Source organism: Berkeleyomyces rouxiae (assembly GCF_048999995.1).
Source record: "Berkeleyomyces rouxiae strain 22BRR77 chromosome Unknown BrBRR77_ptg000004l, whole genome shotgun sequence".
NCBI lineage: Eukaryota > Fungi > Ascomycota > Sordariomycetes > Microascales > Ceratocystidaceae > Berkeleyomyces > Berkeleyomyces rouxiae.
The window spans coordinates 1887723-1909882 of record NW_027396494.1 but is presented as its reverse complement, the minus strand read 5'-3'; the positions used below and the strand labels follow the sequence as shown (position 1 = coordinate 1909882).

Sequence of the window (22160 nt, the reverse complement as noted above, 5' to 3'; positions counted from 1 at the left end):
CAGTATAAAGAGCTGCTGCTCTCTCCTAGTTTTAGTTAGTTCTTTCTTCTTCTCTCCATCGCAATATATCTGTTTCTGCCCTTCTACGTCCTTTTACGACTTGGCCCCTTACATGGTCGAGTTCAGCATCAATGCCACCCCATCTTCTGCCACTAATGTTTCACCTTTCTTCTTGTCTCACGGCTACCACCCACGAGTCTTCGCCGCACCACCATTGCCTGTCGAACCCGACAATAACGGTCCACTCGGACAGGCTGAGAGGGTCATCCAACGCCTGAGAGACGCCCAGAAATGGGCCCACGCCAACCTTTCTCTGTCACGAGCGGAGATGGAGCAACGCGAGAATGAACACCGACGTCCTGCACCAGATTTTCCTACAGGCTCATACGTTTGGCTCACCCTACGCCCTGAACAACAAGGCTCAGGCCTCGGCAGGAAACTTAGAGCAAAATACCAATACTGCAAAGTGTTGGAACAAGTTACCCCTCACACTTATCGTCTTGAAGTACCGGGTACAACTGCTCACGACGTCTACCATGCCGATCGCCTTCGCTCAGCTGCCAACGACGCTTTCCCTTCCCAAAAGACTCACGACGATCGACCAGCACCTATGGAAGTCATCAATGGTGAAGAATACTGGGAGGTCGAAAAGATCCTAGGCGAACGCACTTCTAACGGTGTCAAGCAAGTCAAAGTCAAATGGAAAGGCTACGTCAGACCTGGCTGGGAACCAGTCGACCTTCTGGTCGATACCGACGCCTACAAACTATGGCTCAGCCAAAAAGGAACCAAAACGACGCGCAAAAGGAGGAAGAGAGGCTGATGTTGGGGTTGCACCCTTAAGGACCGACGGAAGCCCGACACCAACACTAACGGCGTATCCTCGAAGGACTAGTCCGGCGCTGGTACGGCAAAACTAATGCCAGACCAGAACCAAGACTAACGGCACTTCCTAGAGGAACTAGTTGTCGTCGCCGCCGATCGTCGGCTGCCTCCCTTTCCAACAGGATAAATAGTCGCATTGTTTCTACACCATTTAGAGAGTTTAGTTTTGTTCTTCAATTCGAGATCTTTGTCCCTCTGTGTCCCTTTCTGTGAAGATCCAGCTTAGCGTAATCACACCTTAACATCATCTCGAATTCTCAAACCCCCCTTTCCCTTTTCCTTTTTTTTTTTTTTTTTATTTTTCCTTAAGTCACTCTTATCTTTCCTTTTTTTTTACTTTACCGCCGACCCGACGAGGGATCGAGATATATTTTTACTTTTCTTTTACTTTGCCATTTGAATATCCACAGCGGCCAAACCCTATGGCCCCAAACTATTTTGCACCCTCTGACGACGATTCTTCCTTCCACCACAGCTTCCGAGAAGACAGCATACTACCAGAAGTCCCCGGTGAGCCAGAGGTTTTCCACGAAGCAACAATGGCTCACAATAACGAAATGCAGGGACTCCCCAACTCCGCCCCCGCGACCCCAGTGGTTGTGCGAAACACCTCCTCCGACCTCCGCCCGGTCCGTTATGACCATACGCGGCCTGATCTCTACCCAACGTACCGGTCATACGTGGAGATGAAGTACCGCTACGACCACAGTCACTTCAACGGCGCAGGAGGGTTCATTCTGCACTGTTACGGTCTGTTAGCCGACAATGCCTTGCTCCAGGCACAGACCTACATTGCCCGCATGAGCCGCGATCCATCGTTGGAGAACGTGGATAAGTTCCTGGAATTCTTGGACAGCTGCTTCGAGGACACCTCAGCTTCCCGTCGTGCACTCTTGGAGCTGCACACCCTCAAATGCCGAGGTGCCTCTGCTCCGGAACATTTGGCTCGGGTCAGTCGGTTGATGCAGATCGCTGGCTGCTATAGACTGAGCCACGAAGAGCGCATAATGAATCTGAGGCGCACCCTCCCCGGGCAAGTGATGTCTGCCCTGGCTGGTTTCCCAGACCCCCCAACCTACGAACAATACGCACAACAGGTGCTTAATGCCTGGCAAAAACTCGACGAGTGTCGGCATGCCCACCCTCCGAGGAACCCTGCCCGGACGTCCCAGTTCCGCAATGTCCCGGCACAACACTCCCCTGATGCCATGGACTGGGCGCCCACCCATAACAGTGCCCCCCGTCGTGCCAAGTGGGTCTCCAAGGAAGAACTCCAGTCACGAAGAGCCAGAGGACTGTGCCTCCGTTGTGGCGCTGGTGGCCACATGTCCCCTAACTGCCCATTCGAGCGTGCCCGCCCCCCGGTACAACAGAGTGTTCGCGCAGCCACGAACCTCCCTCCTCCTGTACTCGAAGAAGAGGGCGAAGAATATTACGAGACCGCCGAGGAGGACTCGGGAAACTGATCGCCTCTGCCCCAAGTCGTGGTCAGAGGCCCAAGCAGGTTTTCAAAGACGACAAGGCTGCTGTGAAGGAATGGGAAGAGTTGAATAGATCTATTACCAACACATCAATTCAATTAGATGCAGTGATCAACAACACTTGTCCCGTGATTGCATTGATTGACACCGGTAGCGCTTCCCCCTCTATGATCAGCAGTGACCTTGTAAAGAAATGGAAACTTGATACGCATTTCAGTTCGCGTCCCAGAACGCTGGTACCATTTAATTCAAAGAGTACCGTCACGGTTGACCGATTAGCCGTGTTTAAAATTGACATATCGGGCCACATAGAAAAACATGTGGCGTGGGTAGTACCAAAATTAGCCGAAGACATCCTGATCGGATACCCATGGCTCAAGAAACAAGGGGCAAGGATAGACTGTGAAGCCGACACAGTTAGATTTAAATCCGGCATTGTCGCTCGAGGAAAGGCGACGACAAACCATACCTTCCGCTCTACCATGGTACGAATAAACAGAGCGAGCACCTTCTTCCGCGCCGCCAAGAGAGATAAGCTGCGGGTTTTTGCAGCTTCAATCGAAGATATCAATAAAGCCTTGGCCCGTTTGGAGAAAGATAGAGTACCAGCCAACCCCAGAGAGTGGAAAAAGAAGATCCCAGCTTGGATCGAGCACGACAAGGTCAAGGTGTTTGATCCAGACGCACAATTTGCTAAAAAGATGCCTCCCCGCCGGCCTGGCCAGGATCATAGGATCGAGTTGACCGTGCCCGACGAAGAAGCTCCATGGGGCCCCCTTTATAGCATGACCAGAGAAGAACTCGTGGTTCTTCGCCAGACGCTTCTTTCATTGCTGGAAAAAGGCTACATTCGCCACAGCCAGTCCACTGCTGCTGCTCCCATCCTATTCGTGAAAAAGCCTGGTGGCGGCCTCCGCTTCTGTGTAGATTATCGTGCACTAAACGCGACTATGAAAAAGAATCGGTACCCACTCCCAAACATCAGCGAGACCCTAGCTAATGCTTCCAAAGCTAAGTGGTTTACGAAACTCGACGTTGTTTCCGCGTTTCATAACATCAGAATCGCCGAGGGAGATGAGTGGAAGACCGCTTTTCGAACGCGACAAGGCCTTTTTGAGTGGAACGTCATGCCTTTTGGTCTGGCCAACGCGCCTGCAGAGTTCCAAAGTTTTGTGAACAGTCTGCTACGCCCATACTTGGATGTGTGGTGCTCTGCCTACGTCGATGACATCTTGATTTATACCGACGGCACGTTAGAGGACCACTACGAGAAGGTCAACTTGGCTTTAGCAAAGGTTCTGGAGGGCCAACTGACAATCGACATTGATAAATGTGAGTTCGCGGTATCGAAAGTGAAGTACCTGGGATACATCCTTGAGCCCGGCAAGATTTCAACCGACCCAACCAAAGTCTCTGCAGTGTCGGACTGGCCAACGCCCAAGAAGGTCAGGGACGTTCGAGCCTTCCTCGGTCTATGCAATTTCTACCGCACCTTTGTCAGAAATTTCACTACTCTAGCGACTCCCTTGCTACAGTTGACAAAGAAAGACCAGGCCTTCCAGTGGGGCGAAAAGGAAGAAGAGTCCTTCCAGGCTCTAAAAGAAGCATTCACCTCGACCCCTGTCCTCTGCACGCACAATCCAGATCTGCCAACTGTTGTTGAGACAGACGCGTCTGGCTACTGTCTCGGTGCAGCGCTTCTACAGACGCAGCCCGATAGATCAACTAGGCCTTGTGCTTATTTCAGCCGCAAAATGACTGCCGCCGAATGCAACTACCCGATCCACGACAAAGAGCTGTTGGCTGTTGTCTGTGCCCTGAAGGAATGGCGTGGCGAACTCAAGGGCCTGAAGGAGACGTTTACCATCGTCTCAGATCATAAAAACTTGCTGCATTTTACCAAGTTGCAGCACTTGTCCGAACGCCAAGCTAGATGGTACCTGACCTTGAGCGAATACAACTGCACCATCGTCCACCGTCCTGGTAAACTCTCCCCTCTCCCAGATGCTCTCTCTCGCCGCGACACCCCAGACAACACGAATGACGCGCGCTACAACGACCGACTAGCCACTATCTTGCACCACGACGGTAACGGCCTGAAAGTTTTCTCGACACAAACCACCAACACGCCAGAAGCCCCTTCTACCCCCGAACTTCCGCCTGCCTTACGGGAACTCTGGTCTGATGCCTGTGCTGCCGATGATGAATACGCCATTATCCATAAAGCGTTGACAGATGGACTGTCACAGTGGCCCGAAACAATCAGACACAAGTTGAGAGTCAACATTTCCGACTGCTCTTTGGACGCCAAATCCGCTATTCGATTTCGGAATAAACTATGGGTACCTACTAACGAGCCATTGAGAACCGCCATCCTACAGAACATTCATGACTCGCCCATGATGCTGCACCCCGGAAAGAACGTCATGCAAGTCGAGCTGTCTAGAGAGTTTTTCTGGCCCCGCTACGTCGAAGATATCCGCCGTTTCTGCCGCAACTGTCAAATTTGTGGTAGTTCTAACATTCGTCGCGACAACAAGGACACCACCCTCAAAGCCTTGCCAATTCCCGACCAGCCTTGGGCCGAGATTGCCATCGACTTTATCGGACCTTTGGAACCAGCACAGAAAGGCGGCATCACCTACACCCACGTCCTAACTGTTATAGACCGTCTATCCAAGGGCGTCATCCTTATTCCCGCCGACGCCCTCGACATGGAATCTGTTGCAGATATGTTCTTCCACCACTTTTACCGACACCACGGCATGCCAAAATCTATTTTGTCTGACCGCGAATTTGTCAACGCAGCTTGGCGACACCTCTGCAAACGCCTAGAGATCGAAAGGCTAACCACAACAGCTTACCATCCGGCTACCAATGGAGCTGCAGAGAGGATGAACGCTGAGATCAAAGTCAAACTTGCCAAACTCAGCGCTGAATGTTGGGGTTGCACCCTTAAGGACCGACGGAAGCCCGACACCAACACTAACGGCGTATCCTCGAAGGACTAGTCCGGCGCTGGTACGGCAAAACTAATGCCAGACCAGAACCAAGACTAACGGCACTTCCTAGAGGAACTAGTTGTCGTCGCCGCCGATCGTCGGTTGCCTCCCTTTCCAACAGGATAAATAGTCGCATTGTTTCTACACCATTTAGAGAGTTTAGTTTTGTTCTTCAATTCGAGATCTTTGTCCCTCTGTGTCCCTTTCTGTGAAGATCCAGCTTAGCGTAATCACACCTTAACACTGAAGGCCCCGCCTGGCTCAATCTACTGCCCATGGTCGAGTTCAGCATCAATGCCACCCCATCTTCTGCCACTAATGTTTCACCTTTCTTCTTGTCTCACGGCTACCACCCACGAGTCTTCGCCGCACCACCATTGCCTGTCGAACCCGACAATAACGGTCCACTCGGACAGGCTGAGAGGGTCATCCAACGCCTGAGAGACGCCCAGAAATGGGCCCACGCCAACCTTTCTCTGTCACGAGCGGAGATGGAGCAACGCGAGAATGAACACCGACGTCCTGCACCAGATTTTCCTACAGGCTCATACGTTTGGCTCACCCTACGCCCTGAACAACAAGGCTCAGGCCTCGGCAGGAAACTTAGAGCAAAATACCAATACTGCAAAGTGTTGGAACAAGTTACCCCTCACACTTATCGTCTTGAAGTACCGGGTACAACTGCTCACGACGTCTACCATGCCGATCGCCTTCGCTCAGCTGCCAACGACGCTTTCCCTTCCCAAAAGACTCACGACGATCGACCAGCACCTATGGAAGTCATCAATGGTGAAGAATACTGGGAGGTCGAAAAGATCCTAGGCGAACGCACTTCTAACGGTGTCAAGCAAGTCAAAGTCAAATGGAAAGGCTACGTCAGACCTGGCTGGGAACCAGTCGACCTTCTGGTCGATACCGACGCCTACAAACTATGGCTCAGCCAAAAAGGAACCAAAACGACGCGCAAAAGGAGGAAGAGAGGCTGATGTTGGGGTTGCACCCTTAAGGACCGACGGAAGCCCGACACCAACACTAACGGCGTATCCTCGAAGGACTAGTCCGGCGCTGGTACGGCAAAACTAATGCCAGACCAGAACCAAGACTAACGGCACTTCCTAGAGGAACTAGTTGTCGTCGCCGCCGATCGTCGGTTGCCTCCCTTTCCAACAGGATAAATAGTCGCATTGTTTCTACACCATTTAGAGAGTTTAGTTTTGTTCTTCAATTCGAGATCTTTGTCCCTCTGTGTCCCTTTCTGTGAAGATCCAGCTTAGCGTAATCACACCTTAACACTCACCGTGTCTACGACTGTGCCCAACTTGGCCAGCGCCATACGCGACATTAATAGTGGGCTGCCCTCAGGCCTGTTCACGCCCCAACATATGAGTTGGCATCTCCTGGAGACGCCTTCTTCATCTACAAGCTTGGCCAATACACGGTAAGTGCCTCTGGCGCTCATGCTTATTCCCTCGTCAGCTACACTTAATTCATGTGTTTCATTATTCACTTTCTCAAAGTTCATCTTTTCAGCGAAAGAAACGTCAATTAAGGGTACCTCGGAACATGTGTCCAGATCGACTTGTAGGGCCTTCCACTGGTGGTCGACTCTCACGAAACCTCTCGTACGGAGACATGTCCCTGGTGCAGCTTTAATTACAGGTAGATCCTCAAGGGACATAGAAACTACCTCTACTCTTTTCCCGAGCCTTCCACGCTAGAGGAATACTCGGCCGGCTTAAACTGCCCTGTTTTCTGGACCTTGGGCTTCCTGCTCTCGTACTCGTGAGCCTTGCCTCCCTCAGGACCTTTTCGTTTGACCAGCGATTTGGAAGAAGGACATCCACGTGAAATATGGCCCATCTTGCCGCAAGCATAGCACTTGGGGCCTGTTGCTGGTTCCACAGCCTTCTTCCCCGCCTTCTTGGTCTCACGCCTTTCTTTTGTGGGCTCGCTCTTCTTGGGTTCCTTGTAGCCCGCCCTCCAGAACTTGCTCATCTTGTAGCAGACGTCTTCGACTTTCTCGAATTCCACGACGTCCTGCCCCATGTACTCTCTTTGCAGCCAGTTCGGGAAAAGGTTGACTATTCGGGTCGCCTCGAAGCATTCACCCGGTCTCCGTCTCTCCTCGATCCGGAACAGGAGGTTCTGGTATTCATTCATGAATTCCAATGGATCCTCGTTTTCCACAGGTTTCAGGCTTAACAGGTTTGCAACTGTCTCCTTCTTCCTCTGTCCCGGACCGGCGTGCTCCTTTCGGAGGAAGGACTTCAGTTCCTCGAACGTTGGGTCTTCGAGTCCTTTGGCCACTTTGTGGCTGCGCCAAGTCTTGCTCATGGCCTGAGTCATCTGGTTGGAGGCCCACATGACATAAAAACGGTCGGGTTGGTTTGGTGCCAACGTCTGGTTGACCTCTTGCAACCCCGAGAGCCAGTCTTCGACCTCACCCAACGTAGCATCCTTCTTGAGCTTTTGTACACTGTACGGCGGCGTCTTCGGGATCTTGGGCCGGGAGTTCGCTTCTTGGTTTTGGATCATGGCCTTCGTCATCTCTTCCAAGGTGACACGGTGCCGCTCTTCAGCCTTCCGCTGTTGTTCGGCGGTGTGTGCCATCCACAACTTGGCCCACGTAGGCGGTTCCTCGTCAGAGGTTGAGCTCGGAACCCCTCTGGATTCCGGCTCCACGGATTTCTCACGTGGCACCCGCGCGACGTCCTCTTCTTCTGCCTCGCTAAACTCGGAGGCAGGAGACAGAGAGGGGTCCGACACGAGTTCGGTGAGAACATCTACACTTCCGGACCCCTGAGGTTCGGGAAGTGTGGCACTGTTGCCTGAACTCTCCTCAACCCTAACAGACTGAGTTTCGGAGACGTTCACTCCGGAGGGGACTACCTCCTGGTTGGTCTTGTTGGCAACGCCACGGGTCATCTTCTTGGGAGCCATTGCGAAAGAAGAGAAAGAAAAAGAATAAAGTCTTTGTAAAAAGAGGAATAGGATGGGGTTGAAAAGAAAGTCAAACTTCTAGAGCCAAACGCGTAGAAGTTGAAGAATGTAATATGGTGGGTGGTGGTGTATTGAATGGGTGTAGAAGTTTTAACTAATCGGTCAATAGAATGTGTAGAACTTAACGATCTGAAGATAGGTATCTCGTAAACGCAAACTTCAACTTGTCCTCCAAGAGATCCAAGTTTCGTTTTGTTGCTACTCCTTTCGTTTCTTATAGGTTTTCGGGGACCCACACATTTGTATGGCCCCCTGTTATCTCCTTCGTATTGGATTAGTAACCTTGGTTACTTTATCCCTCATACTCCCGTCTCGGGTTCCTTACATTCCAGGGATTTGGTTCCTAGTGCTAGGTTGCCTTCCTAGTACGTGACCTCAACCCTCTCCTAGCCGTTTCCAAAACGGACTCACTCTATTCCCGTTTGTTGTCTCATCTTGCTGGGATCTCAGCTTCCTCGTTGGGTATCAACCCTAGTGCTGAGACCTTAGCTGGTCCTTGATTCAAACAATCTTACACTAACATTAAACGGCACAAGCGCTGCTTGGGAGGCTTGGGTTTGGGCGGCTGCCTGCTGGGCGGCTTCACTCTGGTTCTCCAGCATAGCCAGCATCTTGGCAAACTTGCTCTCCAGCTTGGCGAACCGTTGAGCATATTTGTCCTCAGTGCTGTCAACACTGGGGACAGAGGAGCTTGCGTAAGCGGCCCGCATGTCGTCGGTGGTGCGGCCACTCATGTTGAGAGTTTGTGTAACAGTAAAAAATAATATGTGATGAAGATTGATAACGGGTTTGGGGAAAATAAGCGATAAGACTGTTGAGAACTGTAGGGGCAATGCAATCTGTAAAAGCTGTATCTGTACCTGTGGCTGTAAAGAACTGTAGAGCTGTAGAACTGTAGGGCTGTAGCGAAAAAGAAGATCGCAATATGATGTAGGGGGCCAAGTCGTAAAAGGACGTAGAAGGTGTCATGAATAGCCATTCTTGCCATTGCCATTGCATAGGGTTATGCCTGGCACCTTACCCCGCTTCCGTTGTGTCACGCTAATGTTCCAAGGACGTATGATGATACGGTTATACCACTTGGTGGTCTGTGTAACCTTGAGGTGTCACTCCGGTTTATCTACTCGGGTGTGGCCGGCTTGCACACTATAGATCATCGCTATTAGGTAACTCGGTACTCTGCAGTTGATGCAGCTTATTCTGAGTTGACTGCTATTCTCGTTCCTTTTGTGTCAACAGCGTTTGAGCGTGGGGCCCACACCTGTTAGGCCGATATCGCTGTAACGCGACATATCGTTGCCTGGGTGTCTTGAGGGATTTTCAGTTCTGCTTCTGCCCTGTGTGATCAGGTTAACTCTTGCTCCCCAAGCTTAACAATCACATACACCCCTTTTGCCATTCTTCTTTGTATACTAGTTTATAGTATCACTTCTTCGATAGTACCTTCTTCTTTAGTACTATATCTTTAATTATCACTTGTTTCTTGATAGCCTTCATTGCATCAGTACCTTCTGTCGTCTTCGTTACCTCAGTGTTCCTGTGATTGTTTATTCCCTTCCGTGTGTTATAAGATCAATTAGTTGAGTGTGCCTCTTTACCTCAAACCGACCATACGACCTAGAGAGTTCTATCCTCTCCTCCCGGCCGTATATCCGCGCAGGCCTGACTGTCCACCTCTGGAACCTATCATTGTCCTGAGTCGTTGGCTTTCTAGAACCCTAATGGTTTCCTTGGGCCCTATCCGTAATATTTTGTTAAGCTTCATTTAAAGACTCACACATTCTTCCAACTCTTTGTTATTCTTTAGCACACCTTATTCTTCTTTTCGTTCCGGCTCTCGACTACGGCCGATATCCCGTCTTCCTATGATCATACTAGCGCTGCTGTTGTTACACAACCTTCTTCGTCCGCTAGTCATAACTCGGCTCTTTCTGGTTCTTAGTTGATTCCATTTCTCAATCTACTTCTCTTCTTCTGTGGACAGTCAGTTGATGGCACTGTCTCTGTCCCAGCTCCTTTAATTTCGTTGAAGCACTTTGTTCCTCTAGGCTAATGTCGTCTCAAGCTTTGCGTTCCACTGCAAGCAATGAGAACCGGCGGGCTCACCGCACTACCGCTGAGCAGGTTCTCGATCCTGTTGATCAGGATGACCTACGGCTAGAACAAGTGCACAAGCGATATCCCGAATGCAGTTCGGACAGTTATTATGATTTGCGTCCGGTGTTCTTGCGGGATGGTGTACCTTCAACCACCTCTTGTCAAGACGCAGGTCATGCTGTTAATCTTGTCTCGACTGCCGAACATATCAATACTCTTCCGTCTGATGATGCACATCTAAATTTGCAACTTGTCAAGCAAAACCTGGATGGCATGCTCACACGTGGCTTCATTGCCCCTACTTCTTCAGTGTTGGCTTCTCCGATTCTTTGTCCTCGGGAACCAGGCAGTGTACGATCTTCTGTTGATTTACGGGCGGTCAACTACCTTATTTTATAAGCTGTTCATTTGGTCCCGCATCAACCAGTCGTTACAACTTGCCACATCTGAACGGGGGTTTCCAGAAAGCCATGTCTACCAGCTATGCACCTTTTGGCTTGCAGCAATGATGTTGCCAACTCCCAGATTACTTTGAGTTACAACATGGTACCTGAGTGTATAAAGTGTTGTTGTTGAGTTTACTCACACACCTGCCATTGTGCCAAAGCATGTTATTGAGTTCTTGTGGGATTTCTTGGACAGTTTATGTCTGTTTTTAGACCTCTGTGTCTGTATTTCTTGGCCTTTGTCTTGCCTAATTGTTTTGACTCCTGTTGGGTCTATTTATATGATATCAGCAGCTAGTGTCTGTTCTTTGCTGAGCTCGTTGGTTCTACGAACAGCTCGTGTCTGTTCTTTGGGTTGACACCTCTTAATGCCTCTTCCTTGTGACACCGTGTGTCCATCGGCGACTGCTTTTTTTGTGTCTCTTCTTTGACCACTATGGTGCTTGCGTTTGACCCCTGCTGGGTTATAATTGCCGACAGCTCGTGTCTGTCCGGGTATTGATAGTTTATATCTACTCGCTTTGCTGACAGCCCGTGTCTGTCTGGGTATTGACAGTTGCTGTCTACTCGCTTTGTTAACAGCTCGCTTCTGTCCCACTTCTTGACAGTTATGTCTAGTCTTCGTGCCACAGTTGTGTCTAATGCGTTAGGCCACTGTTCGGACTATTTTCTTTCGGCTGTTGTTGTGTCTACTTACGACCACTATACGTCTACTTCTTGTGACATGTTCTGTGTCCTCTACTTTGGACAGCTCTCTTGCCTGTTACTTTCTTCGACTCTGTTACGTCTACTTGCGACTACTCTATGTCTCCTTTCTGCGACCTCTTTGTGTCTTCACTTGGGCCTACTCTCTGCCTCTCTCTTTTGGACAATATCTTGTTGTTTTTCTTCTCGTTAAAAGAAACACGATGTCCCTCTTCGAAGTCCTGCCTATGGTGGTGCAGGCCAGTCTTGTATCTTGTGCTGAAATACTGCCAAGTTTGACAAGCTGACTTTACCAATTTCTTGTTTTCCCCTTTCACCAATACTCTTTACGGATCCTGCACGTCTTTGTTTCCATGCTGTCTGTTGTCATATACCAATTACCCGATCGATGATGAGTCCCCATTACACATGTTAGTCTATTCTCCCACAACCGGAATCGTGTTCGTTTACATCCATCGAACCATGTCCCAGGGGGTTCTTAGCTATTGTGGAGGCGATTATGTCGCGGCGATTGATGATTGTGCCAACTGAGTAGCCACTCTGGTGTACACTTGTTACCAGAACTTGGTAGTTCTCAGGGGACCTTCTGCATCTTGCAGGCAACAGATTTATGGGCTATGGAACTGAGCGATTGTTGTTTGTTATAACCTACAGGCCTGGCTCTTACTTCTATGACCAATGCCATAACTAGGGAGGACAACAAGGTTGAAAAACCTTTGCCTTTGCGGGTACTGAGCTGCGTTCTCAACTTATTCCCACTTAAGATCCTTGGTGCTGCCCCTCGGTTGATGAGGTTGCCTTTCGTTATTCCCATTCTTTTTTACCTTCCTCTTGTCTGTGGACACGAGGCCCTTACGAAGTTGTCGTTGCACTTCAAGGCCTTGTTTTATGTTGATCAGATGTACAAGCTTTCATGCTAGGGATTCCGTTGATCCCCTATACGTCACGATGTTGTTGGTGCATCGAGATCTACAATTCTTGCCTGCGGAGTCATGCTGTGTCTAGACCCGTATGGTTGGCTTATTCCTTCTGTTCCGATTCTGCAAAGCCCGGTGGACTTCCGTGTCCCTAGATGCCCGGCTTCCTTTTGCGAATTCTCCGACTTGATTCTAGTCTAGGATGTGGCGATCTTAGTACTGCTGTGGAAATCAGTCATTTAAAAGGAGCATACTGTCATGAATAGCCATTCTTGCCATTGCCATTGCATAGGGTTATGCCTGGCACCTTACCCCGCTTCCGTTGTGTCACGCTAATGTTCCAAGGACGTATGATGATACGGTTATACCACTTGGTGGTCTGTGTAACCTTGAGGTGTCACTCCGGTTTATCTACTCGGGTGTGGCCGGCTTGCACACTATAGATCATCGCTATTAGGTAACTCGGTACTCTGCAGTTGATGCAGCTTATTCTGAGTTGACTGCTATTCTCGTTCCTTTTGTGTCAACAGCGTTTGAGCGTGGGGCCCACACCTGTTAGGCCGATATCGCTGTAACGCGACATATCGTTGCCTGGGTGTCTTGAGGGATTTTCAGTTCTGCTGCTGCCGTGTTGGTTTATCTCGTGAACTAACATCCGGTTTGATAGTAGCGTCTGGTAACGTTGAGTTACGTATGTCCCCACTTTCGGTTATCTGTGATTTGGTTCTAGCTTGGGAAGATCTCTGTTGTCAGAATCTGCAACGCCTTAAATAGCGTTGCCTTCTGCCCTGTGTGATCAGGTTAACTCTTGCTCCCCAAGCTTAACAATCACATACACCCCTTTTGCCATTCTTCTTTGTATACTAGTTTATAGTATCACTTCTTCGATAGTACCTTCTTCTTTAGTACTATATCTTTAATTATCACTTGTTTCTTGATAGCCTTCATTGCATCAGTACCTTCTGTCGTCTTCGTTACCTCAGTGTTCCTGTGATTGTTTATTCCCTTCCGTGTGTTATAAGATCAATTAGTTGAGTGTGCCTCTTTACCTCAAACCGACCATACGACCTAGAGAGTTCTATCCTCTCCTCCCGGCCGTATATCCGCGCAGGCCTGACTGTCCACCTCTGGAACCTATCATTGTCCTGAGTCGTTGGCTTTCTAGAACCCTAATGGTTTCCTTGGGCCCTATCCGTAATAAGACGCGGTTGCACGCCAGGCTCTCGAGAGTGATGATGAACGCAAGTTCAGCTCACTGGGCAGTGTCTTCGCTAGGGTTAGGAGGTTTACCATGGACAAGTGGGAGACTCTCTGGGCTTTTGAGCGAGACACCGCCGCTGGTCCCTCCCACGGCTCGCACTACCTGCGTACCATCGGTGGTGATCCAGTTCTCCGTGCTAAGGCGCCTAAGGTTTCCGGACCAAGATGGCTCACCTCGGCGTACTTCCAGATGAAGGTGGGTAAAGGCAACTTGTTGCCCTACCTGCTGCTCATCAAGAAGACGGACTCGGACCGGTGCCGCCGCTGTCAAGAACATGAAAGCGAGAGCGTTGAGCATGTGCTGCTGCACTGCGCCGCATTTTCTGCAGAGCGTCAAGAGATGGCCATGGCATTGAGTCCCAAGTCGCTAGATCTTCCGACGCTTTTCAATACGAATAACGGAACCGAGGTGCTGCTGAAGTTTGTTCGCAAGACGGGTTTTTGCACGAAGGCCTGGGTAGAAGGTGTGGGGACAAGAGAAAGTAGTGGTGGGAGGAGAGTGGAGGAAGTTGAGGAGTGAGGAGGAGTTGGTGCTTGTGTCTTTGGACAAATTACTGTGTCGAACACGACGTATTTCCTTTGTCGTTGATTTTTGCTGGAGTTTGGATGTTGTTTTATTGTACCTTGCTATGTGTAGATTTACTGCACCTCGCCATAACCCTATCAGGTTCCATGCGAGTAATGAATAAAAAAAAAAAAAAAAAAAAAAAAATATGAGTTGGCATCTCCTGGAGACGCCTTCTTCATCTACAAGCTTGGCCAATACACGGTAAGTGCCTCTGGCGCTCATGCTTATTCCCTCGTCAGCTACACTTAATTCATGTGTTTCATTATTCACTTTCTCAAAGTTCATCTTTTCAGCGAAAGAAACGTCAATTAAGGGTACCTCGGAACATGTGTCCAGATCGACTTGTAGGGCCTTCCACTGGTGGTCGACTCTCACGAAACCTCTCGTACGGAGACATGTCCCTGGTGCAGCTTTAATTACAGGTAGATCCTCAAGGGACATAGAAACTACCTCTACTCTTTTCCCGAGCCTTCCACGCTAGAGGAATACTCGGCCGGCTTAAACTGCCCTGTTTTCTGGACCTTGGGCTTCCTGCTCTCGTACTCGTGAGCCTTGCCTCCCTCAGGACCTTTTCGTTTGACCAGCGATTTGGAAGAAGGACATCCACGTGAAATATGGCCCATCTTGCCGCAAGCATAGCACTTGGGGCCTGTTGCTGGTTCCACAGCCTTCTTCCCCGCCTTCTTGGTCTCACGCCTTTCTTTTGTGGGCTCGCTCTTCTTGGGTTCCTTGTAGCCCGCCCTCCAGAACTTGCTCATCTTGTAGCAGACGTCTTCGACTTTCTCGAATTCCACGACGTCCTGCCCCATGTACTCTCTTTGCAGCCAGTTCGGGAAAAGGTTGACTATTCGGGTCGCCTCGAAGCATTCACCCGGTCTCCGTCTCTCCTCGATCCGGAACAGGAGGTTCTGGTATTCATTCATGAATTCCAATGGATCCTCGTTTTCCACAGGTTTCAGGCTTAACAGGTTTGCAACTGTCTCCTTCTTCCTCTGTCCCGGACCGGCGTGCTCCTTTCGGAGGAAGGACTTCAGTTCCTCGAACGTTGGGTCTTCGAGTCCTTTGGCCACTTTGTGGCTGCGCCAAGTCTTGCTCATGGCCTGAGTCATCTGGTTGGAGGCCCACATGACATAAAAACGGTCGGGTTGGTTTGGTGCCAACGTCTGGTTGACCTCTTGCAACCCCGAGAGCCAGTCTTCGACCTCACCCAACGTAGCATCCTTCTTGAGCTTTTGTACACTGTACGGCGGCGTCTTCGGGATCTTGGGCCGGGAGTTCGCTTCTTGGTTTTGGATCATGGCCTTCGTCATCTCTTCCAAGGTGACTCGGTGCCGCTCTTCAGCCTTCCGCTGTTGTTCGGCGGTGTGTGCCATCCACAACTTGGTGTAACGATCTATGGATCGAGGTAGGCTCAGGCTCCGCCCTCACCGCTGTTTACACCGCCGTCCACACCGCCTTACATACCGCCGTTACTCACCGCCTGCCAAACCCGTGTGCACACCGCCGTTGTCAAGGGTACGCGTCAAACCTCTACCGCGCGTATATAGATAGTGCTGTTTCCGCCCGTTTTCTTGTACATTAGTCTTTTTCTCTTTATCTGTTTCTTAATTTATTTCTGCTGTTCTAAAAGCGTTCTCCTTTAGACCGTAAAGCCTTACAGGGCCCGTCAGGGCGGAGAACTTGGTGGACACGGGACTGGAGGCGTTCATCGGAGAGGTCTTGGGGCAGATCTTGGTCGCGGCGGGAAAGGGCATCGGAGGTCACTTGAGTAACGCCGGGTCGATGAATTAACCGAAAGTCGAACTCGGACAATTCATGGGCCCGGCGGCGTTGGCGTTCTGACAGGGTTCTTTGCTTCTGGAAGTACAAAAGGTTCTGGTGGTCGGTGTGTACTTCGAACGGGATGCCAGCGAGGTAGGAGCGCCAGGCGCGGAGGCAGGAGTGGATGGCCAACATTTCCTTATCGTGGATAGGATAGTTGACTTCCGCTGGGCTAAGCTTTCGCGAGAAGTAGGCAACGGGACGCCAAAGAGAATCAGCACCTTGCTGTCTGAGGGAACCTCCCAGGGCCCAGCCGGAAGCATCGGCTTCAACGATGGTGGGGAGGTCAGGGTCAAAGGTGGCAAGGAGCGGGGCAGAGACAAGGGTCTTCTTCAAAGCTTCAAACGAACGGAGTTGTTCGTCTTCCCACTTGAAGGGTTGATCCTTCTTGGTCAGCAGAGTCAGGGGAGCAGCGACGGTGGAGTATTCGGGGACAAAACAGCGGTAGAAGTTGGCAACCCCAAGAAAACTACGGACTCCGCGGACAGACGTGGGAGCCTCCCATTCCTGGATAGCCTTGACTTTGTCAGGGTCTGCACGGATGCCGGAGCCGGGTTCAACGATGAAGCCAAGGTACTTGATGGACGGGGATTCGAATTCGCTTTTGTCCCAATCCAGTTGCAGGCCAGCATCGCCAAGAGCGCGGATGATTTGGCGGACTAGGTCACGGTGGTGTTCACGGGAGTCAGAGCTGTAAATCACTACACCGTCGAGGTAAGCGGAGCAGGATATTCCAAGCCAGCGGGAGAGAACATGGTTGATGAAGCGTTGGAAAGCAGCAGGAGCATCAGTGAGGCCGAAAGGGATAACTAGCCATTCATACGCGCCGAGATGGGTGCGGAAGGCCGTGTAGGCTTCACTGCCTTCTTTCAGACGGAGGCGGTGGAAGGCAGAGATAACGTCAACTTTGGAAACGTACTTGGCAGCAGCGATGTCACGGAGGGTGTCGTTGATCAGAGCTAAGGGGTAACAATCCTCCTCAGTATAACAGCGAAGTGGGAGGGGACACGTCGGGCTTGAGGCGGATCTCAGTGTCGATTCCGGTACGGTGTGGCGGAAACAGGGAGGCTTTCTTCCTATCGAAGGCGTCCATAACGGGAAGCAGCCAGTCAGGGCAATTGGTGCGGGAGTCGGTGTATATCTTGGCTTTGAGGGCTTTCTCAATGTCGTGGAGCGTGGCGGAGAGACAGTTGCGATGCAAAGGCATCCCGAGTCAACGAAGGCAGAGATCAAACAAGTTCTGTTTAAAGTTATATCTGTGTAGGTACCTCTTGCCCCCATTTCTTCTCGGGCAATCTTCTCTCCTTGGGGAAGGTTGGCAAAACGGCAGGGACGGTGGTAGGGGCAAGGTTGAGCGGGCAGTTCTGACGCAGGTGGCCAGTCTGCCGGCAGCGGAAACAGGCACGGTTGCGACGGAGGCGCTCGCGCTCCTCGTCGGTCAATGGCTTCAGGGCCGTGGTGGTAACGGTGGGGGTCCAATCCATGGCGTCGGGGTGGCGGACAGGTACAGGGTTGGCAGGGAAGGACGGGGTTATCCTGCTGGAAGAACGCTCGAGGGCGTTGCATTCCTCCAGCTTGGAAGAGACGGTAAACAACTCGGACTTGTAATCCTCGTAGGTGTAATCCGTCCTCGGGTTCGCCATGGCCCGACGCAGTTCTGGACAGAGGGCGGTGCGCAGGATAGAGATGCTGGCACGGTCGGAGTCAGTACCAGCTTCGCCGAGCAACTTCTCGAACTTGGGCAGGAAAAGAGCGAACGGCTCGTTATCCCGCTGGCGGAGGTTCTGGAGCTGCGTGGAGGCGCGCTCGGCAGCATACGGGTCGATGAACATTCTGTCCAGGTATGCGAGGAAAGTGGCAGCGGTGTAGCCCATCTCAAGGCCACGGGCGAAGTAGACAGCGACAAGGTTCTGGGCTTCGGTGGCCATGCGGGCAAACAGGTAAGTGTACTGGTCGCCGTCATCACCGATGGAGGGACCGTCACGCGCGATCTTTTGGCGGGCGTACATGGCCCAAACGAGGTACTCGGCTCTCTTGCCGCTGAACAGAGGGATATCCGGAATCTTGGGCTTGGGACGTTTGTCCACCCCGAGAACCTATCATTGTCTCGAGTCGTTGGCTGTCTAGAACCCTAAGGATTCCTTGGGCCCTATTTGTAATAATCCTCAACTTGTTTGCGCAGCCAATGATTTGCGAGGTCCGCGTGCCGTATGCGAGATGTCTGAGGTGCATGTGCTGACTCCAAGGATTTGATCGTCTGCAAGTTGTCGCACTTGAGGACCATACGCTCCGGGGTTCTTAGGCCGAGCCGTGTTGCCACGCAGAATAGCCATTTGGCCTCCTTGCAGACCGCAGCACAGGCGACCAGTTCAGCTTCGGAAGTCGATGTGGCGACCACAGTCTGCTTGTTTGACCTCCAGAGGATGGGAGACCCGCCAATCTTAGCCAGGAGCCCCTGTGTACTCCGGCATTCGTTCCGGTCAGCATGGCTGGCATCACTGCAAATCTCAAAGTTTTGGTCCGTCACACTTGGCTCCATGCAGAGGTACGCTTCCTTGATATGGTTCACGTAGACGAGGATGTCTACCAAGCTGTTCCAGTGGGCCGGCGGGGGGTTTGCCGAGTGCTCCGCCAGCATAGACACTGCAAAGGAGATATCCAGACGAGTGTTGGTAGACAGCCATAGCATCGAGCCAAGTAGCCGCTGGTAGTCCTTCTTTAGCAGGATGTCGACCTCAGAAGAGGGATTTCTCGGCAGACGGTGGTTTGCACATGGGTCACGACAGGGGCTTCCGGCCTAGCATTTTAGAGCCAAACTCAACAGCTGTGGTTTCGATGTATGGCGTCTGCGATGCTTGGAAGCCTCTTTCCGTCCGTCGATACGTGACACCGACGTAGGTGCTCAGCGGTCCGCCTCCTGTCGAGGTGATCTCTCGGTGTATCGCCTGCACCGTTGCCTCCGCGCGCGCCACGGTTTCCCCGTCCTTTGTGTGTATCTCAAGCCAATCGTCCACCCAGAAGCAGATGATGCGATTTCCGTCCGCACTGACATACATGGAGGGCTCTTCTGGAATTAGCTCCATATCCGTAACTTTCAGGATGATGCTATTCATTAGAGCTTGGAAAAGAGCAGGTGATTCCCGTAAGCCAAAGATCGCCTTGTTGACGGGTTGCAGGGCTAGGCGCAGTTCCGTGTCATGAACTGGGAGCAGTTCGTAGCCAGGTGGCGAGTCCAATTATTCGCATTTCGTAACCTGGTCCTCTGGAAGCTTACACCAGATAAGAGACTCGTCAAAGGTCACGTCTCGTGATTGTATGCTGCCGTTCCAATAAGTTCAGGCCATAGCTTCGACGGCAGTTCAGAATCGATCGATAGACACCTGAAGCGTTTCTTGAGCACACCCCCTACCCGCTCCGCAGCGCCATTGTGTTCTTGTGCATAGGGAGCCGAGAAGTCCATTTCCAGCCCGTGATGTCTCATGACCGCGATGATGGTGTCTGGTTTAACTTATTGTTCGATTCGATTGTGTGGACATTTGTGATGTGAGCTGCATTGATCATCTTGACTAGATCTGAAATCGTATGCACCAGAGTGGCCATATTGCGGTCGCACAGAACAACGGGCCAGACATTTACGGTGCACTCCATGCACTTGCACTCGTCCTCCATGATAGTGGAGATGACAAGCATGTTTCGGCATGCCGTGACTGCGCGTTTTAGCGGTTCAGGGCCGCAGTGTCGGTAACGACGGTGCCAAATCTTGGGCGTGGCGTAGCGACAATTCCTGGAGACGGGGGGGCCATACTGGTTTGTGGTGACCGCAATCTTGGAGTCTTGGGAGTTCATGGCGGTGATCGCCCAGGGTGGCCTACAGGGAGCCGGGGGGACGGTGACTGGTCCGATGGATTCCCCTTTTTAGGTTTGTCAGTTTTTTAATCTCTTTTTAGCAGTATCGCTGTGGACTCTGGGGTCGGGGTATCCCGGTGTGATTTATAACGGTCTCGCTTGGAATTTTGGGGTCGGGGCTTCCCGTGTGATTTTGAATTTCTTCTTTTTCAAAGTGGCTTGGAGGAGTGGTGTAAGCCACCCCCCCTCCCATTTTTCACTATCTGTGCATATGTGTTTTGGGTTTCCCCGGGACAGCTGTGATTCGGGACAGGGGTTTCTGTTTAATCTTTGGCTCTTACCAGAGTCGAAAAAGAAAGTGTCGTTTCTTTTGTACAGGCGGCAGATCACGGCGTCATCGGATTGTTGGCGGAGGAGGTCGTTTTTGCCGTCCCAGTATGCGCCGCGTCTCTTCAGCAGATCGTAGGACACGAGATTGCACGGGAAAGTGGGGGCGTAAAATGTGGCAGGTAGAACGAGGGTTTTGACTGTCCCGCCCGAGACTGGCTCGATACGGATGTTGTGGAAGGCTGCAACGACATCGAGCTTAGTGAACCGCTAGGAACGACTGATTTGGCGTAGAGTCTCTTTGAAATTAGGCAACGGGTAGCGGTCTTTCTTCATCAGCTTGTTCAGCAGTCGATAGTCCACACAAAATCTGGGTCCACCGCCAGGTTTCTTGACGAACAAGATGGGGGCAGCAGCAGTGGAACTACTCATTCGAATGAACTTCTTCTTCAGTAGGTTCAGTAACGTTTGGCGTAGTACAATCAACTCATCATGGGAAAGGCTGTACAGTGGTCCCCAGGGAGCTTCCGAGTCGGGGACAGTTGGATGAATCTCGTGGTTCATCCCGGGACGCAGCGGCGGGAGGCGGCGCGTGTAGAGTGCTTCTGAGTCAAAAGCAACTGCATTCTGTAGTCTATCCAACTGGTAACCTTTTCCTTCCACTCGTCTGTAACAGGCTCGTTCTCTCAGGCCAACTTTTCCAATGCTTTGTTGATATCCTGTATGCTCGCAGCGAAGACCTTCAAGTCCTGGTGCAAAATCTTGCTGACACGAGCAGCTTTCAATTGTCTAGACGTCCGGGTTCTAACGAGTAGAGACAGAACGAGGGACGGAGTATGGGGGACCGCTGTTGTTGAATACAGAGGTAGACATTCTTCAGATTGCCTCTCAGACCACAGCTGAAGCACTTCGGGCCTCTAGCTGCGTCTTCCGAGTTCCTCCAAGCCAGAGCATCTTGTATGTGCGGCTTCAGGCGACGACGGAAAAGGGCAATAGTGAATGCAGGATCAGACCCGCCGAGTTCCGTCAAGAGAGTTGTGAAAGCAGAATTGTAGGCCGCATAAGTGCCAGTTTGCTTGGGGGTAAAAATGCGTTGGGTAGCAGCCAGATGCCAGTCAGGACCATCAAAAGCATCGGCCAAAGGCTTCAAGGGGCCATTGTATGAGTCGAATTTGAATCTGCAGACTTGAACGGTTAGCAAGATGATGGTGGGTATCAAAACGAGACAGGGCTACAAAAAAAAACTGCCCAGGATCCTGGGCGGTGGGCAATACCTCTGCAGCGCTACACGCCGGATGAGTAAGGGTCCAGATAGTTGGTCACCATCACGACGAGCTGGTGTGGATGGCCCCGGCTGGGGCACAGCAGCTCCGGCGCAGGATGCCGGGCGGGGGTATCGGCGGGGACAGAGACGACGGCGGAAGATTGCAGGCGGAGTTGCTGTTGAGAAGGCTGGAGGGATGTGGATGCGGCTCAGAAACTGCAGAACTGGCAAAGCTAGGGCGAAGTCAACCGCGCGCCAGGCGCAAGTGTGGCTGACGCAAGTGTGGCACAGCCACGAAAGCCCCGCGGCTGCTGACATAAGCACGCGGCGGCAGGATTTTCGCGCGTCCAGGGGCTGCCCCCTGGTTTTTGCCACCAACCCTAGGCAGACCCTAGGCCCCCCGTCACGCGCCGTCCCGCAAGGTTGTGAAGGTTTCTCCACATTTGTCCTCTCGCCGTGTTTCATGTTCGTCGAGACACTCGCTTTTTCTCTTCGTTTTCCTCGTCGATTCTGTCGCCGTCGCCTCCTTCCCGCCCACTCG

The 22160-nt window shown here is 51.5% G+C and overlaps 9 protein-coding genes across 9 annotated transcripts; 4 read left to right on the top strand and 5 right to left on the bottom strand.

Annotated features, from left to right (window-relative positions):
• Positions 1–112: 112 nt before the first annotated feature.
• On the top strand, positions 113–823 carry BROUX77_004741 (uncharacterized protein; the record flags this gene model as incomplete). The annotated part of the gene is made up of 1 exon (XM_073749537.1): positions 113–823. One exon carries the CDS (start codon positions 113–115, stop codon positions 821–823), a length of 711 nt encoding a protein of 236 aa, XP_073605198.1.
• Positions 824–1307: 484 nt separating this feature from the next.
• Positions 1308–2351, top strand: BROUX77_004740 (uncharacterized protein; the record flags this gene model as incomplete). The annotated part of the gene is made up of 1 exon (XM_073749536.1): positions 1308–2351. One exon carries the CDS (start codon positions 1308–1310, stop codon positions 2349–2351), a length of 1044 nt encoding a protein of 347 aa, XP_073605197.1.
• Positions 2352–2848: 497 nt separating this feature from the next.
• BROUX77_004739 (uncharacterized protein) lies at positions 2849–5377 on the top strand (the record flags this gene model as incomplete). The annotated part of the gene is made up of 1 exon (XM_073749535.1): positions 2849–5377. The coding sequence occupies one exon, from the start codon at positions 2849–2851 to the stop codon at positions 5375–5377; it is 2529 nt and encodes an 842-aa protein (XP_073605196.1).
• Positions 5378–5643: 266 nt separating this feature from the next.
• On the top strand, positions 5644–6354 carry BROUX77_004738 (uncharacterized protein; the record flags this gene model as incomplete). Its single annotated transcript, XM_073749534.1, has 1 exon — positions 5644–6354. One exon carries the CDS (start codon positions 5644–5646, stop codon positions 6352–6354), a length of 711 nt encoding a protein of 236 aa, XP_073605195.1.
• A 703-nt stretch (positions 6355–7057) lies between these two features.
• On the bottom strand, positions 7058–8308 carry BROUX77_004737 (uncharacterized protein; the record flags this gene model as incomplete). Its single annotated transcript, XM_073749532.1, has 1 exon — positions 7058–8308. The coding sequence occupies one exon, from the start codon at positions 8306–8308 to the stop codon at positions 7058–7060; it is 1251 nt and encodes a 416-aa protein (XP_073605194.1).
• Positions 8309–8853: 545 nt separating this feature from the next.
• On the bottom strand, positions 8854–9102 carry BROUX77_004736 (uncharacterized protein; the record flags this gene model as incomplete). Its single annotated transcript, XM_073749531.1, has 1 exon — positions 8854–9102. The coding sequence occupies one exon, from the start codon at positions 9100–9102 to the stop codon at positions 8854–8856; it is 249 nt and encodes an 82-aa protein (XP_073605193.1).
• A 5711-nt stretch (positions 9103–14813) lies between these two features.
• Positions 14814–15734, bottom strand: BROUX77_004735 (uncharacterized protein; the record flags this gene model as incomplete). The annotated part of the gene is made up of 1 exon (XM_073749530.1): positions 14814–15734. One exon carries the CDS (start codon positions 15732–15734, stop codon positions 14814–14816), a length of 921 nt encoding a protein of 306 aa, XP_073605192.1.
• A 250-nt stretch (positions 15735–15984) lies between these two features.
• BROUX77_004734 (uncharacterized protein) lies at positions 15985–18871 on the bottom strand (the record flags this gene model as incomplete). The annotated part of the gene is made up of 3 exons (XM_073749529.1): positions 15985–17100; positions 17451–18278; positions 18353–18871. 3 exons carry the CDS (start codon positions 18869–18871, stop codon positions 15985–15987), a joined length of 2463 nt encoding a protein of 820 aa, XP_073605191.1.
• Positions 18872–19659: 788 nt separating this feature from the next.
• On the bottom strand, positions 19660–20028 carry BROUX77_004733 (uncharacterized protein; the record flags this gene model as incomplete). The annotated part of the gene is made up of 1 exon (XM_073749528.1): positions 19660–20028. One exon carries the CDS (start codon positions 20026–20028, stop codon positions 19660–19662), a length of 369 nt encoding a protein of 122 aa, XP_073605190.1.
• Between the last annotated feature and the right edge of the window lie 2132 nt (positions 20029–22160).